Consider the following 16,518-nt stretch of genomic DNA (forward strand, 5'->3'; position numbering starts at 1 on the left):
CATTACAAATAAACGCGGTTTGTGCCTTATATGTTACCGTTGTGTGCGCTGCCGCGCCAGCAGCGCTACTACACCAGTGGCTCACGCTGCGCTTGCACTTTGCATAAGACGGGTTGCCAGATTGGGGGCCCTATTAACGCCTCGAGGCCCTACGCAGCTGCTTAGTTCGCTTATAGGCTGGGCCGGCCCTGCGGACCGGATTGAAAGGATGTGGCCCGCGGGCCGTAGTTTGTCCACCCCTGATCTAGTGGGTTACGCTCGACCCCGAACAAGCGTTCCACGTCCCAGAGACAGTTTGTGTGTCCGGAGCTCCGGTCTCTGCATCGGGCCCTTAAGGGCCCTTCACACCGCCGCGTCCAAAGCCTCCAGTTTACATTCAAGTCTATGTGGACGCAAAGATGAACAAAGCTGAAGTTTGAACCGAGCGCGCTCTACTGCGGCCCCTGGTGGACGGATAAAGTCATTACAGTTGAACAATGAGGAGCAGGTTTGAAGCAAGAGCAGATTAATATAAGTTTAACACACGGCATCAGTGCAGATAAACTAGTGACATTATGACCTTATGTAAATGAGTCAACACGTGCTATTGAGGCGCCAGGTGACTGCACGGACTTAACGCTCACAGTGATGACGTTTGAAACATGCTAAATACACATAGAATAGGTGCAAATAGAACAAATACAGTAAGACACACTTTAGCATTGACGCACACGCACGACACACTTCCAACACAACTCACGAGGCTCACACACTGCTCCGGACTGTGGCAGCACAGGCAAAGTGGCTCAAACCATTATGGCAGAGTCTAAAGTGGTGTTCTTACTATATCTCACATGTCACATGCTTCTTCTAATATGGTGCAGCCCGACTTCCACAGGGAGAACAGTTCACACACTGGTCATTGTGTCTTTAATGTCACGTTTCATGACTCAGAGCTTCCATAACTGTCTTTTTGTGTCTGACTAAACAAGTTGTGGTTTAAGTGTTTGACGGCGTAGGATGTTGTCACTGTCCAGTGTGAACTTGTCCCATTCAGAGAACATCTTTCATGAGTCATTTCTTTGAGCTCGGCTTATGCTTTTGCTTTAAATGGAAATAAACTTTTTATCATTGTCCATTTGAGTTGGAGCCATTGACCTTTGTGCACTTGGGTCTGTGTCTGTGACTTGAACAGTTCAAAGTGCGTCTGGGCTATAGTGGGCTCAAGACAAATCTGTTCTAAATCTAATCTATTGCATTCAAACCATTTTTGCTTATTTTTTAAGAAAACTGGAAAAATAAAATGATCATTTTCAGAAAATTTAAATCTAAACTCAAATGTATTAAAGATCTCTGGGTCAGACTGTTTGATGGTGTCGGGGCTGGCAGCCAGGTACATTTACCATTTTGTACAAAGAATAAACTTCAAACTCACTGAGGCTGTGGTTTTGTTTTGGAAAAAAATAAAATCCCACAGTCACTTTAAGCTTTTGTAAAGTTTTTAATATTAAAGGTGGAATGGACGTTTTTTTTCAGCAAATTTTTTATCATATTTCCTTGTGGCGTGGATAAATCATTTGTCCTGCCACGTGTCAATCATAAAACGCACCTACCGCTCACCTGCAGCCGCGTCAGGCTCGTCCCCACGTTTCCGCGTGTCTAAGCGCATTGATCTATCACAATATAGTTCCCTCAGTGTACGGGGCAAAATGAAGACGGAGAAAGACAGTTCGAGCTGACGCAGAAGTGGACAGAAATCTACGGGAGACGAGCGATGCGCTCTGTTGCGCTAATAAACAAACGCACGTGTGTGTTGTATCAGTCCACACGGGGGAGTGACATGTGCACGGGGGAGTGGCATGTGCACGGGGGAGCGGCATGCGCACTTCCGCCTGCATTCTCAAATTGCTGAAAAATCGTCCATACCGCCTTTAATACCCCCTGTGTTGACCTCTCATTTTTGTTTTCAACAGATCTAAAAAAAAGTCCACATAATGGGATTCACCTGTGACCAGTGTGGAAAGATATGGCCCTCTGCTTTCAGACTCAAACAACACTACAGAACTCACACAGGAGAAAGACCATACAAGTGTGACCAGTGTGAGAAACGTTTTTCAACATCAGAAAGTCTCAAAGGTCACACCAGAGTCCACACTGGAGAAAAGCCATTCATCTGTGATGTTTGTGAGAAGACATTTACACAGTTAGGCCACTTAGTGTCACATATGAGGATCCACATCACAGCAGGAGAATAGAAACATGTAATAAAACTGGATAAATTACTTGACACTCGTTGACTATTGATTAGTATTTGTTCTTGATTATTTAGACCGTCCTACACTGAACATGTGTCAATGTTAGACTCCAGCCCCTATGGGGCGCTGTGGGGTAACTGTTGGCTGTGGAAAGGTATAAAGAGGGCAGTGAATTGGCACCAGGGGTTTGAAGGTGAGAGGCATGTGATTTTGACTGTGTCTAATGTAGTTCCTTGTTTTTGTGGCAAAGATGAGCCAAATAAATGTATTTGAACTACTTCACTGGACTATTTTTTCTGCTTTGGAAACACGTGTGCTTAAAGACTTAAACACACCTTCAACAGCAGTGGCTGTTCTGGCAGAGCAGCAGGAAATCTCAAACCTCACATGACAGTCCAGAGTCACATCGTCCCCAGTACATCCTCCTGAAGTCCAGTGGGACGTTGTGATAAAATGTGAATATATGATTATATTTCTGTCATGTATTTTATCTGCATAATAGTGATATTTTATCTGCATCATTAGTCTAAGAGAAGAACGGGTGTTTGACAAACTGCATTTGTGAAGGGGTCGTAAAGATGGCCAAAGGATGTTTACCCGAGGGGGGGTTGATAACCCAGAGGAGTCTGGGTAATGTTTACCCAAGGCTTGATCTCTACGGAAAAATACCAAGTGCCTTGATGTGAGGCTGACCAATGAGAAATGTGACCCGCCTATTCCAGAATATCTAATAAAACCAACCAGCATGGGAAAAAACGAAGTGAGACGCAGGAGGGTCAGCCAGGCTCCTTACAACGGCCTGGCTGACACAGTCCCCGCGTTTTCTCCCATGCATGCCACACAAATGTCTGATGTTTCTGTGTCGTTTCATATTCTAAGTTGAATTGTGTTCTCAATGTGTTAAGGAATAGCATCGGGTGTATGTCTAATTCCATGACAGACGTGTCTGCAGCACTTTTATATGAGAATGTACTACAAGAAATACATTCCACAGCAACACGAGTCTTATCTAAGCCCCACCCCGTTCTTACACAATTAATAGATATAAACATAGATGGCCACTTGTAATTAACTTAAAAATACTTATTTTATTGTATATTTATTATATCATTTTTTATATTTTATAATATAATAATATTTGAACATTTCTTGAGTTCCACTGCTTTACACCAGCAAATAAAATACATTAAGTCTTGTTCTTGCACAAAGAGCTTAAAATTGTCCTTCTGCTTTTCTCACTGTTGACAAACCACATGACAACAGCTTTTTGCTTCGTGCATCATTTAGAAAGTTTGTAAAACAATTAAGTCTTTCAATTTGAATCGTCCTGACTTCAGAAATAAGATAAGTTATTCCTTTATTGTCCCACATGGGGAAAAGGGTTAAATGATTCAGACTGTTCTCTTTTGGAGCAGTCCTGTCTAATATTCTTAAAACTCGTTTTATAATATAATTCAATTAGTAAAGTAGGAATTACCCCAGATTTCAAATACATAAAAAACGGCAAAATCAGCGAACAATTCAGAATTCTCATTAATTAAATATGTTTTCACTTTGCTCAAGGCTCAAGGTTTTTACTAACGTTCTTTTTCATGCAGTTATAACCCATGTCCCGCCTCGAATGATGCACCAGCATTTCATCTGCCCAGCCACACGGGGCGCTGCAATGAAACATGTCCGAGCCCCAAGCCACTTCCTGTCTCCGCTTCCTGTCTCCACTTCCTGTCTCCGCTTCCTGTCTCCGCTTCCTGTCTCCGCTTCCTGTCTCCGCTTCCTGTCTCCACTTCCTGTCTCCACTTCCTGTCTCCGCTTCCTGTCTCCGCTTCCTGTCTCCACTTCCTGTCTCTACTTCCTGCTCCGGCTCTGGACTGCTCTGAACCCAGAAATACGACTCAAACTAAATGAATCCATCGTCTCAACAGATTCACATCGTTTCACTGTCGCTAGTTTCACAATATTTGTTTATGTATATTTGTTTAGTAACTTCTGCGTGAAAAACTTTCACCGCTGTTTGAAGGAATTGTTGCGCAACATGAATGAACCTTTAAATCAACCTTTTTAATGAACTGAAATTGAGTAATAATTATGATTTTGATTTTTAAGAATGATCAAGAATTGTTTCTCATAACTGATTATTATATATAATTATGTTTAGTGATGAAGAATTTTTCCTCGACTTCATAATAAAAAACAGATAACTTACGCTAGTACTCATGCTAGTGCCAGCGCTAATGCTAGTGCTAATGCTAGTGCCAGCGCTAACGCTAGCGCTAAGGCTAGTGCCAGCGCTAACGCTAGTGCTAATGCCAGCGCTAACGCTAGTGCTAATGCCAGTGCTAATGCTAATACTGATGCTAGTGCCAGCGTTAAGGCTAGTACTAATGCTAGTGCTATTGCCAGCACTACTGCTAGCACTAATGCTAGTGCTAATAACAGCGCTAATGTTAGTACTAATGCTAGTGCTAATGCTAGTACTAATGCTAGTGCTAATGCCAGCACTAATGCTAGTACTAATGCTAGTGCTAATGCTAGTACTAATGCTAGTGCTAATGACACCACTAATGCTAGTACTAATGCTAGTGCTAATGACAGCACTAATGCTAGTACTAATGCTAGTGCTAATGACAGCACTAATGCTAGTACTAATGCTAGTGCTAATGACAGCACTAATGCTAGTACTAATGCTAGTACTAATGAAGCCTGCGTAAATTCAGCCTGGAAGACCTAACTCCACCCATCTACATCAAGGCCACCATGGAAGGACACGCCTCTCCCCAGCGCCATCATCGCACTCAAGCGGGCACCCGCCTGTCCGTCTGTGAGAGTCAGATCCCTCCTTCACCATGGACTCTCCCAGGTTTCTGCGCTTATCCCAAAGAGGTTATGCAGTTTTTCCCGGCCAAAGAAGGAGGGTCAAAGGTCAGGGGGCGTCTGCACCATGGCCCCCGCACCTGCTCCTCATCCCCAATCATCACTCTCAGTGACTCCTCCCCCGCTCCCAATCAGCACCAGGCGGTCACATTTAAGCCTCAGGCAGATGGCTCGGTCGCTTCAAACCGTACTGCGACCCACCACCTCCCCAGCTCCTCCTCTACATTCCCCTCATCCTCTACCTTCTCTCCATATGTACCACCACCAGTCTCCAGGCTCCGGGGGACACATCCAATTCAATTAGATCATGGAGGGCCCATGATCGCAACGTCTTCCGCCGGGGTCTGAGCGCCAAATAAACTCCGTAACAAAGCTCGCTAATCATTCTCTTCTGTGTTCTGTGTCTGAGTCTCTCCAGGGTGAAGTGCTAGTACTAATACTAGTGCTAATGCTAGTACTAATGCTAGTGCTAATGCTAGTATTAATGCTAGTGCTAATGCTAGTACTAATGCTAGTACTAATACTAGTGCTAATGCTAGTACTAATGCTAGTACTAATGCTAGTACTAATACTAGTGCTAATGCTAATACTAATGCTAATACTAATGCTAGTACTAATACTAGTGCTAATGCTAATACTAATGCTAATACTAATGCTAGTATTAATGCTAGTGCTAATGCCGGTGGCTGCCCACTAGTCCGAAGGTTCGCTAGTCGCAGCGGGCTCTCCTCGTGTGACAAAGGACCCGCCCCGTTTCTGCTGGGTGCTTGATTGACAGGCCGAGTAACCAATCACGAGTTAGCAAAGGCAAGTTAGGTTGAGGATGCTACGTGTTTGCTGAGTTTGAGTTGTTTTCCTTCACATTGTGTAGAGCTCGTGGTTGTTGTTTGGTGTGCGTGATAAAAAGTAAGTATTTGTTAGAAATGAAAGCAAACATAGACATAGCATTTGTTCCTAGACTTTATAAAGTGTTTCATGCCATTCGAATTGTTAAATAGTGTAGTTAAAGCCATATATTTACCTCGTTTGTATTTGGAAATGCTAAGTGCCTCGAGCTAAGTGCTAACAACATTAGTTATGACGGTGCTCATGTGTATTTGTGCATTATATGTCGTTGTTTACAGATTGTATTATATTTTATGTTCTTCTTGTTTATATTGCAGAACCACACACGTATTTACATGCTCAATATATAATATTGTAAATACCAACCACCATTATTATTGACTGAAATATTTAATAAAGAGAAAACCCTGGCGGTCACAACCCGTATAAACCACAAAATTACCTCTCCCCAAAACACCTTTGCCATGTACAGGCTTTTGGGACTTTTCTAGTGTTAATGCACTTTTTATGATTAAACTCAAGTATTTTCCATAACAGACTGAGCTCCTTATCATATTATTAACTAGAATTTGCAATGGCTGAAGCCATTGCTGGAGTGTCTGCATTCTTGCTAAAAGTGTGTAATAGTACAACATGTGTGTAAGTACTAATTTGTTGAAGTGTGAAGTTGTTTGAAGTAATTTAATTGTGTAAAATTGCTGAATTTGTGTAAAAAGTACTTTTTGTGTAAAAGTACTTTTTGTGTAAAAGTAAAAGTACTTTTTGTGTAAAAGAACTTTTTTGTGTAAAAGTACTTTGTGTGTAAGAGTACTGCATGTGTGTAAGAGTACTGCATGTGTGTAAGAGTACTAGAGTACTGCATGTCTGTAAGAGTACTGCATGTGTGTAAGTATTAATTTGTTGAAGTGCGAAGTGGTTTTAAGTAGTTTAATTGTGTAAAATTGCTGAATTTGTGTAAAAAGTACTTTTGTGTGTAAAAGTACTACATGTGTGTAATGTATCTTGTTTTGGAAGGTAAATATGTGGATTAATGTTAGGCCTGACTCCTTATCCTTTTAAGAGTTTCTGATGACAGCCTCAACTCAGGGGTCTCGCTATGTACATAACATGATAAATCCGTTTTGACACGGGGGGAAAATAAACCAACCCTAAAAGCCAGCGCAGTGAGCGTCCGCGCGGCGGCACCGACCAATCAGAGATTACGCTCTAGTGACGTGCAACGCATTACCCGGAAAAAGGCCCAAAACAAGGGTCAGCACCATGGTCAGCACTAGATCATATACGGAATCGGGACAAAAGTTACAGAATCCAATATGGTGGCCCTCATGGCGGCCCAAATCACGTCGTCACCATTTTGCAGGTGATGTAAATGTAAAAATCTTTTATTTTTCAATTATTTTGCCGACTCACCGACTGGTCTTTCCTGAACCACTGTATTGAATATTTTATCACGCTGGTAAACCTGTCTTTCATCTCAAAGAACTGATAACGCACTGCGCAACACATGTGCGTCTTCATTTTCAGTCCTCCACATGTGTCTATAATAAAACAGATCGCGCGTAGGAGTCGTCACATTGCTTTTTATAAGTTGGTTTGTCCTTGTCGGCGCCACTGACATGTCCATAGTAATGTCACACTCTATCTGGGTGTAAAATTTGACTTACGCAAATGCATTCTGGGATTGAAACACGCCCAGCAGCGTCATCACAACAAACATGGCGGCGCCCGTGTCCCCCGCATGTTCCCCCCGCTCGCCTTCGCTACCAAAATAAAGGATAACGGCGTACAAAAGGTCGATTGAAATATCTTAAAATCGTGAGATTTAGTCTCCTGATCGGGTTGATAGAGACGTTTTCCGTCATTGACTGTTGAAGCCTCTGACCCCTGGACTGTAGAAGCCTCTGACCCCTGGACTGTTGAAAAACTGTCCATGAGATCATCACCGGTCTGAGTTCATCTACATGCTGCCTCAATGTGTTACCCACCAGATTTCTAAAGTCTGTGCTGAACAGTTTGTTAGCACCATTCACTCACATAGTTAACATGTCGCTTCAATCTGGAACATTCCCAATGTCTTTGAAAACTGTGGTCATAAAGCCTCTCCTAAAGAAGAGCAGTCTTGATGCCGCAGTACTGAGTCATTACCGGCCCATCTCTAATCTGCCATTTTGGGGCAAAGTCCTTGAAAAGGTTGTTTACCAACAGCTCACAGATTTCCTCTTAATAAACAACTCATTTGATGTTTTTCAGTCAGGTTTTAGACCTCATCACAGCACTGAGACTGCTCTTGTCAAGGTGACAAATGACATCCGCCTGAACACTGACACGGGCAAAGCCTCAGTCTTAATTCTGTTAGATCTGAGTGCTGCTTTTGACACTGTCGATCATGGGATCCTCTTACAGAGACTAGAGGACTGGGTGGGCATCACTGGCACTGCCCTAAACTGGTTAAGGTCCTATCTGGAAGACAGGAAGTACTTTGTTGAAATTGGTAGCTGTGTCTCAGACCACATGACCCTGACCTGTGGAGTGCCCCAAGGGTCAGTCCTGGGTCCCCTTCTGTTCAACCTCTACATGCTGCCGTTAGGTCAGTTGATACGCAGTGAAAATGTGTCCTATCACAATTATGCAGACGAGTCAGATCTATGTTTCACTGTCGGCAGGTGACTATGGACCAGTAGATTCACTCTGTCACTGCATCCAACAGATCAGTTTGTGGAGGCAAAACAACTTTCTCCAGCTGAACTCAGACAAGACTGAAATAATCGTTTTTGGCCCACAGAAACAAAGAGAAAGTGTTAGCGGTCACCTCCAGAGTCTCGCTCTAAAACCTACAAACCAAATTAGAAATCTGGGGGTAATAATGGACTCAGACTTGAACTTTAATAGCCACGTCAAATCAATAACATCAGCAGCTTTTTACCATCTAAAAAACATTGCCAAAATCAAAAATATAGTGTCAAAACCAGATTTAGAGAGACTTATCCACGCGTTTGTCTCCAGTAGATTAGATTACTGTAACACTCACTGGCCTCTCCAAACGAGCTGTAAAACAGCTGCAGTACATCCAGAACGCTGCTGCTTGGGTCCTGACTAGAACCAGGAAGTATGATCACATTAGTCCTGTTCTCAGGTCTCTGCACTGCCCCCTGTGGCTCAGAGAAGAGACTTTAAAGCAGCTCTGCTTGTGTACAAGTCTCTCCATGGCCAAGCACCAAAGTACATCTCAGACATGTTAGTGCCATATGAACCATCTCGGACTCTGAGGACCTCAGGGACCGGCCTCCTGCTGGTGCCAGAGTCAGGACAAAACATGGGGAAGTTTCAGTTTTAAGCAGCTAAAATCTGGAACATTCTTCCTGAAGATGTGAGACAGGTTCTACTCTAACAATGTTCAAATCTAAGCTAAAAACAGTTTTGTTTAGCTGCGCATATGACTGAAAGGATTTTTTCTTTGCACTCTTCTCTTTTGTTTGTGATTTTATTAGTTTAGACAATCAGTTGGAATTTTACTGTATTTCTGTTTCTGTAATTTCTTTGTGATTTGAATGCATTTTTCCTGCTGTGAAGCACTTTGAATTGCCCTGTGTATGAAATGTTTTCTACAAATAAACTTGCCTTGCCTGCCTTGAAGCCTCTGACCCCTGGACTGTAGAAGCCTCTGACCCCTGGACTGTAGAAGCCTCTGACCCCTGGACTGTAGAAGCCTCTGACCCCTGGACTGTAGAAGCCTCTGACCCCTGGACTGTTGAAGCCTCTGACCCCTGGACTGTTGAAGCCTCTGACCCCTGGACTGTTGAAGCCTGACCCCTGGTGGTCACTCAGACTGAAAAAAAATTGATCTTTTTTTTTGCCTTCAAAGTAAAAAAAATAAGAATTTGCCTACCGACCGACCGACCCACTTGAAAAATGTTGACTCGGGTTACAGCAAACAGACAATTTATTTGGGGCAGCCTAAATATCAGACTTTTACAACATGACAATGTATATTTATAGATCAATATAACAATTCATCATTAAACATTAAGATAAGATAATCCTTTATTGTCAACACATGGGGAAATTTCATTACAAATAGAAATATTCCAAAAGTCCGCACTGACTGTTCTCAGTCTTTCACGCTGTCGACGTGCTCGCTCCTGACAACAAAGCGTCGTGGCGATGTCGTCACGGCGATGTAAACCTCCTGATAAAGGGTGCTTTTGGTTTCGCTTGAAACAAAACCTCTTTGTTTACTATAAACTCTGTAATGGGCCATCAGCCTCCTATTGTCCCTGGCTTACTCTCTCCTCACGGAGTACCTGATTAACATCCGAATTCTCTGGGCGTCGACCTCTCCAGGGTTTTTAAAATTCCATTACAAACGACAGGAAGATTGAATTGGATTTTCTTGTTGAACACAGTTTGCCTCTTTAACTCTTTCTCTTCATCTTTTCTCCTGCTCAGAATCTCCTCACTGTCTTTGATCGAGTGCTTTGTGTCTTTAAGATGAAGATGCACGGCGCTCTGTGGTCCTGAACTCCAGTGTCTGATGTGCTGATAAAGCCTCTTGTGCAGTGGCTCTTTAGTCTCACTATGTGGCGCTCTTTACACTTCTTCACTGCATTGGACAGAATAAACTACATTGCTCTGTTTTTGTGTCTGCTTTGTGTCCTTAGGGTGAGCCAGTTATGGTCTTAAAGTCTTGTCTGGTTTAAAATAAACAGGGGTTTCTTGTTGTCTAAAAATCTTTGCAGTTTTTCCAACAAACCCGAGACATAAGGGACAGAAACACCCTTCCTTCTATGTTCTGTTTCCCTTGTGTCCTGCTTTTTCGTTCTCTTCACTCTTAAGAGCCCAAGCCGGGAAGAAACCAGAGCTGGAAGCCTTCTCAGAGCACTTCAATGCTGTGGACCCGCAAATCAGGTTTACAAGAGAAGACTCTGTAAATACTTCACCATTTTGGTCACATTCAAATGGTTTCTCTCCAGTGTGGACTCTGGCGTGTCTGTTGAGAATACCTGCTGTTGAAAAACTGTTCCCACACTGGTCACATTCAAATGGTTTCTCTCCAGTGTGGATTCTCACATGTTTGACTAAGGTACCCGACTGTGAAAATGTCTTCTCACAAAAATCACAGCTGAAAGACCTTTCCCCAGTGTGGACTCTTATATGAACTTTGAGGTTATCTGACCGTGTAAATGTCATCCCACACTGGTCACATTCAAATGGTTTCTCTCCAGTGTGGATTCTCATATGAACTTTAAGGTCACCTGACTTTATAAATCCTTTCCCACAATGGTCACAATCAAATGGTTTCTCTCCAGTGTGGACTCTGATGTGGCCTTTGAGCTTTCCTGCTGTTGAAAAATGTTTCCCACACAGTTCACACTTGTATGGTTTTTCTCCAGTGTGGAATCTGGTGTGGACTTTGAGACTTCCTGGTATTGAAAAACCTTTCCCACAAAGTTCACACTTGTAGGGTTTCTCTCCAGTGTGGACTCTCATATGAACTTTGAGGGTATCTGACCGTGTAAATGTTGTCCCACACTGGTCACATTCAAATGGTTTCTCTCCCGTGTGTATCCTAGTATGAATTTTAAGTTCACCTGACGTTGTAAATACTTTCCCACACTGGTCACATTCGAATGGTTTCTCTCCAGTGTGGACTCTGATGTGGACTTTGAGACTTCCTGCTGTAGAAAAACTTGTCCCACACAGTTCGCACTCGTATGGTTTCTCTCCAGTGTGGACTCTCATATGAACTTTGAGGTTAGTTGACTTTGTAAATGTCGCCCGACACTGGTCACATTCAAATGGTTTCTCTCCAGTGTGGACTCTGATGTGGTCTTTGAGAGTACCTGCAGTAGAAAACGTTTTCTCACACTGGTCACATTCAAATTGCTTCTCTCCTGTGTGGATCCTCATATGTGACACTAAGGTGCCTAACTGTGAAAATGTCTTCTCACAAACATCACAGATGAATGGCTTTTCTCCAGTGTGGAGTCTGCTGTGGACTTTGAGATTCCCTGATGTAGAAAACCTTTTCTCACACTGGTCACACTTGTATGGTCTTTCTCCTGTGTGAGTTCTGTAGTGTCGTTTGAGACTGAAAGCAGAGGGCCATATCTTTTCACACTGGTCACAGGTGAATCCCATTCTGTTGACTTTTTTTAGATCTGTTGAACAGAAAAAGAAGAGGTCAACACAGGGAATATCAATATGAAATTAATTAACAAAAGTTTGAAGATGCTGAGTTTAGATTGTTTTTGTTTTGGAACCGATTCCAAAGATTTGGACATGGCATTGAGTGAAGTACACATGGAGAGCACTTGGCGTTCAATGGTGCGTGGAATCAGGTCAGTTCCAGTTCAGAGTGACTTAAAGAAAATCCACTCAATCCACTTTGTGTCACCCTTTGTCTGGTTAGGAAAGCAGATCTTGCGACAAATGTGTGGAGATAAACTCAGCTGGGATGAGCACCTTCCCTGACAGTCTTCAACCTCAGTGGGAATCTTGGCTGATTGACTTGAGGAACCTAGCAAGGGTAAAGATTGCATCCGTCTGTGAGAGTCAGATCTCTCCTTCACTCTGGAACTCCAGGTTTATACTTTTTCCCAAAGAGGTTTTTTGTAGTTCTTCCTGGCCGAGAAGGAGGGTCTAAGGACAGAGGACTCTGGACCCCACGGACACTGCTTAATCCGATTTTCACTGTCGCCCTCAGAGGCAACTGTTATTGTGATTTTGGGCGTTACAAAAATAAAATTGAATTGAATTTATGCCCATTCCTGGATGACTTAGGCATACTTAGAGTTGGAGGACGCTCACACATGCTGCTTTGCACTCTTAATGTCAAGCATCCAGTGATCCTGCCAAGGGACAGTCATGTATAAACCTCACTTGTCAAGCGTTATCAAGAGAGAGCAAACCATCAAGGACGAGGGATTACCACTTACGCACTTCAAGCAAATGGATATTGGATTGAATAAAGCGGCGCTTTTGACGTCGAGCGCCGCAAACGAGCACGTAATTTACGCCATGCGGCGTGTGGCGTTCTGTAACATTAGAATGAGATGCCCATGATTCCCACCCCTTTATTTAGCTAAACCAGGAAGACTCTCCTTTCTCCAGCCAATCAGCACAAAGAAGGAAAGACATTGGCAACATCTTTCACTGATCGTGTTTTACTACAAGATGCTTCCAGGACACAGCTGCTGCCACAGCTCTGAGGAAGGTGACTGACCTCAGTCATGAATCTGTTTGGCTTCTTCTGCTTCCTCTGCACCATCACCACTGTGACCCTGGGCTTCTTCTGCTTCCTCTGCACATCACCAAGACCTCCAGTGGCAGCAGACCATCAGCTCCTTATTTCTTCCATCACTGTGTAGTCTCTGCCAGACACAGACTGCAGTGCATTGGACATTCTGCTGAGAAGTGTGGTGACCTCTACCTGGGCCCTCCTTACCCTGGACACAGACTATAGCCACTCCCCCGGGCAGGAGGCCACTCCCCTCAGACCCTCTCCAGTGTTTTCACCTTTGCTGTTGGACTCATGAACACTATAAAACACATGTCACTTGACAGTCTCGAACATTGTCCTGCACTTGCACTGCTTGTTCTGCACTCTGTACATTATGTTATTGAATTAATAAATGGCAAAAACATATTTGATTTTGACAGTGACATTCTTCATCGATCAGTGAAAGATGTTGCCAATGTCTTTCTTTCTTTGTGCTGATTGGCTGGAGAAAGGAGAGTCTTCCTGGTTTAGCTAAATAAAGGGGTGGGAATCATGGGCATCTCATTCTAATGTTACAGAACGCCACACGCCGCATGGCGTAAATTACGTGTTTGTTTGCGGCGCTCGACGTCAAAAGCGCCGCTTTATTTTGTAAAAGCGTCAGAAAATACACCGCAATGACGGAGTGTGATTGTATTGGAAACGTGGTTTTAGCAACCGCCATAAAGAAAGCATCTACAGAGTGACGTCACATCTCCACATAAATAATAAACACACGTGACTAACAGCTGTAGCACCACATTCTAACAAGGACACGTCCTACTGTCAGTCAGGAGAAAAGCCTCCACAGATTGTATGTCACATGTCAGAGGACTTTCTGTCAGCCTCATGTTAAAGCAGAGCAGATTTGAAGATGCTAAACACTAAACTTAGCTCAAGTGTGACACATGTATTTACCTGTAGTGAGACAGCAGTTTCTCGGCTTGTTCCTCGGCTCTTTTCTTCACCTTTTTCACCTTGTTTGTGTTAATGTTTCTCTCTGGACGTTTGGCACGTCTCGCTGCAAATGTAAAGTTTGTGTGGTTCTGTCCCGAGCTCTAAAGACTGTGCAAATGAACTCTGGAACATAAAGAAAGGCTCGTTCTTCCTCTTTTAGAAGCAGCTCTTTCACACACGCAGACTTTAGAGGCGCGTAAACACGGCGCCTGCGTGTGACGTCATCAGTGTGCGCCTGACCCCGGATACAATTTTAAAAACAATATCAGATATAAATTATTATAAATCAATTGACGAACATGAATCGAATGAAACTAAAAATATAAAGACAAGGAAAATAAAATAACACAACTATTTGATGTAATTTATTGTCAATCACACAATCGCCTGTTTTGTCCCTAATGCTTTCCGTACTTAGTATTTAGGTTAAATTTATTGAAAAGATTGAATGTTTTTCTTGCTTTTTTTTCTTGCTACCAAGTAGTGAATGTGAATAGTTTATCAGACCTAAGTTGTATTCAGAGAGTTTTGGGGTCTCTTGGCCACTTACATTTATGAATATGATAATTAGCCAGTAATATAAGTTTATTATGTATTTGTGTCAGTGTCTATGTCCTTAGGAGGGAAGTGTAGTAAAACATCTCTCTCCCGGCAACCACAGCCTCTCCAGCATTCGGCCCCTCCCTGTGAATAATGTGCACTTTGACATGATGTGATGATAAAACTATGACTATTGCAACAACACATCACCAGACGGGTAAAACTAACCTGTCTCACGACGGTCTAATGGGACTTTGTGGTCGTCCTCTGAGATGCTCATACACCTTCCCACTCCTCATCCGTCAAAACAAAATCACCTTCCTTTCCCATTTCATTTGAACATATTTAGTAGATTTGCTGTCCATGTCATCTTTCTTTGTGTTCTTTCACTTCTTTTGCGAGGAGCTTGAGTCTGGCAAAGACCTTGATTATTCGTGATCGTCAGAGAACTTGTACAAATGATCCAGAAGTGATCTGTGTTATTTGACTTCTGTGAGTACTTGAACTTTCTTGACTTCTGGGTCAGTGCTTGATAAGATAAGATAAGATAATCCTTTATTGTCCACACATGGGGAAATTTCATTGTTGCAACGCAGGTAGATACAGAGGAAAAGGACAGATAACTTATAGGAAGTTTTTAAAAAAAAAGGGTTAGGGTTATTATTGTCATGTATTTATATTGTATTTCTGTTTCCTATTTATCAATGTACTTTCTGTGTACTTTCTGTGTACTTTCTGTGTACTTTCTGTGTACTTTCTGTGTACTTTCTGTGTACTTTCTGATTATCTGTGGACTGGTACAAACAATCTTAAAGCTGACGTCATGCCATTTTATCAGACCCAGAGTTTAAACTGTGGAAGGAGGAATCTCAGCTGCAGACGAACAACATGCTACTGTTTTGTCTGTTTTTCCCTGTTTTGATCAAATAAAGACCTTGAGGAGGCTCCTCACCTCTCGCAGTCTGTTATAAACACTGCAACTGTGCTCTAAACCATTCCCTTCTGGATGTCGGCTGACGACATATCGCGTCCAGTAACGGTTCAGCTGGGAATGATGGGAGAATAAGGACCCCGAGACAGAGACAGAGACGAGAGGAGACGAGAGAGAGACGAGAGGAGACAATAGAGAGACGAAAGGAGACGAGAGAGAGACAAGAGGAGACAATAGAGAGACGATAGGAGACGAGAGAGAGACAAGAGGAGACGAGAGAGAGACAAGAGGAGACAAGAGGAGACGAGAGGAGACGAGAGAGACAAGAGGAGACGAGAGAGAGACAAGAGGAGACGAGAGAGAGACAAGAGGAGACGAGAGAGCCTCCCCCCATGCGCTTGCCACTCACCCGTGCTCATGCCACTCCCCCGTGCGCTTGCCACTCCCCCGTGCGCTTGCCACTCACCCGTGCTCATGCCACTCCCCCGCGCACACGCCACTCCCCCGTGCGCATGCCACTCCCCCGCGCACACGCCACTCCCCCGCGCACACGCCACTCCCTCGTGCGCATGCCACTCACCCGTGCTCATGCCACTCCCCCGCGCACACGCCACTCCCCCGTGCGCATGCCACTCCCCCGTGCGCATGCCACTCCCCCGCGCACACGCCACTCCCCCGTGCTCATGCCACTCCCCCGCGCACACGCCACTCCCCCGTGCTCATGCCACTCCCCCGTGCTCATGCCACTCCCCCGTGCGCATGCCACTCCCCCGCGCACACGCCACTCCCCCGTGCGCATGCCACTCCCCCGTGCGCATGCCACTCCCCCGCGCACACGCCACTCCCCCGTGCGCATGCCACTCCCCCGCGCACACGCCACT

General features: G+C 43.9%; 1 protein-coding gene and 1 long non-coding RNA gene across 2 annotated transcripts in view; both read right to left on the minus strand.

The window, feature by feature from the left end:
* LOC140356021 (uncharacterized) overlaps positions 1-2,121 on the minus strand; it is a 355,422-nt gene extending 353,301 nt beyond the window's left edge. The window contains exon 1 of the long non-coding RNA XR_011926051.1: positions 1,985-2,121. This is a non-coding gene — a long non-coding RNA (uncharacterized lncRNA). The remainder of the gene's footprint in view (positions 1-1,984) is intronic.
* Positions 2,122-10,003: 7,882 nt separating this feature from the next.
* On the minus strand, positions 10,004-14,363 carry LOC140347062 (uncharacterized). Its single transcript, XM_072433779.1, has 2 exons — positions 14,128-14,363; positions 10,004-12,109 (listed from the first exon to the last, which is right to left on the minus strand). Exon 2 carries the CDS (start codon positions 12,087-12,089, stop codon positions 10,734-10,736), a length of 1,356 nt encoding a protein of 451 aa, XP_072289880.1. The 5' UTR covers positions 12,090-12,109; positions 14,128-14,363; the 3' UTR covers positions 10,004-10,733.
* Between the last annotated feature and the right edge of the window lie 2,155 nt (positions 14,364-16,518).

Source organism: Eucyclogobius newberryi, unplaced genomic scaffold (assembly GCF_026437365.1).
Source record: "Eucyclogobius newberryi isolate DKJ021-1_F unplaced genomic scaffold, fEucNew1.0.hap1 SCAF_1, whole genome shotgun sequence".
In the NCBI taxonomy this organism is placed as follows: Eukaryota; Metazoa; Chordata; class Actinopteri; order Gobiiformes; family Gobiidae; genus Eucyclogobius; species Eucyclogobius newberryi.

Coding starts and splice junctions, on each gene's coding strand:
- LOC140347062 (XM_072433779.1), bottom strand. CDS start 12,089: ATGGGATTCACCTGTGACCAGTGTGAAAAGATATGGCCCTCTGCTTTC.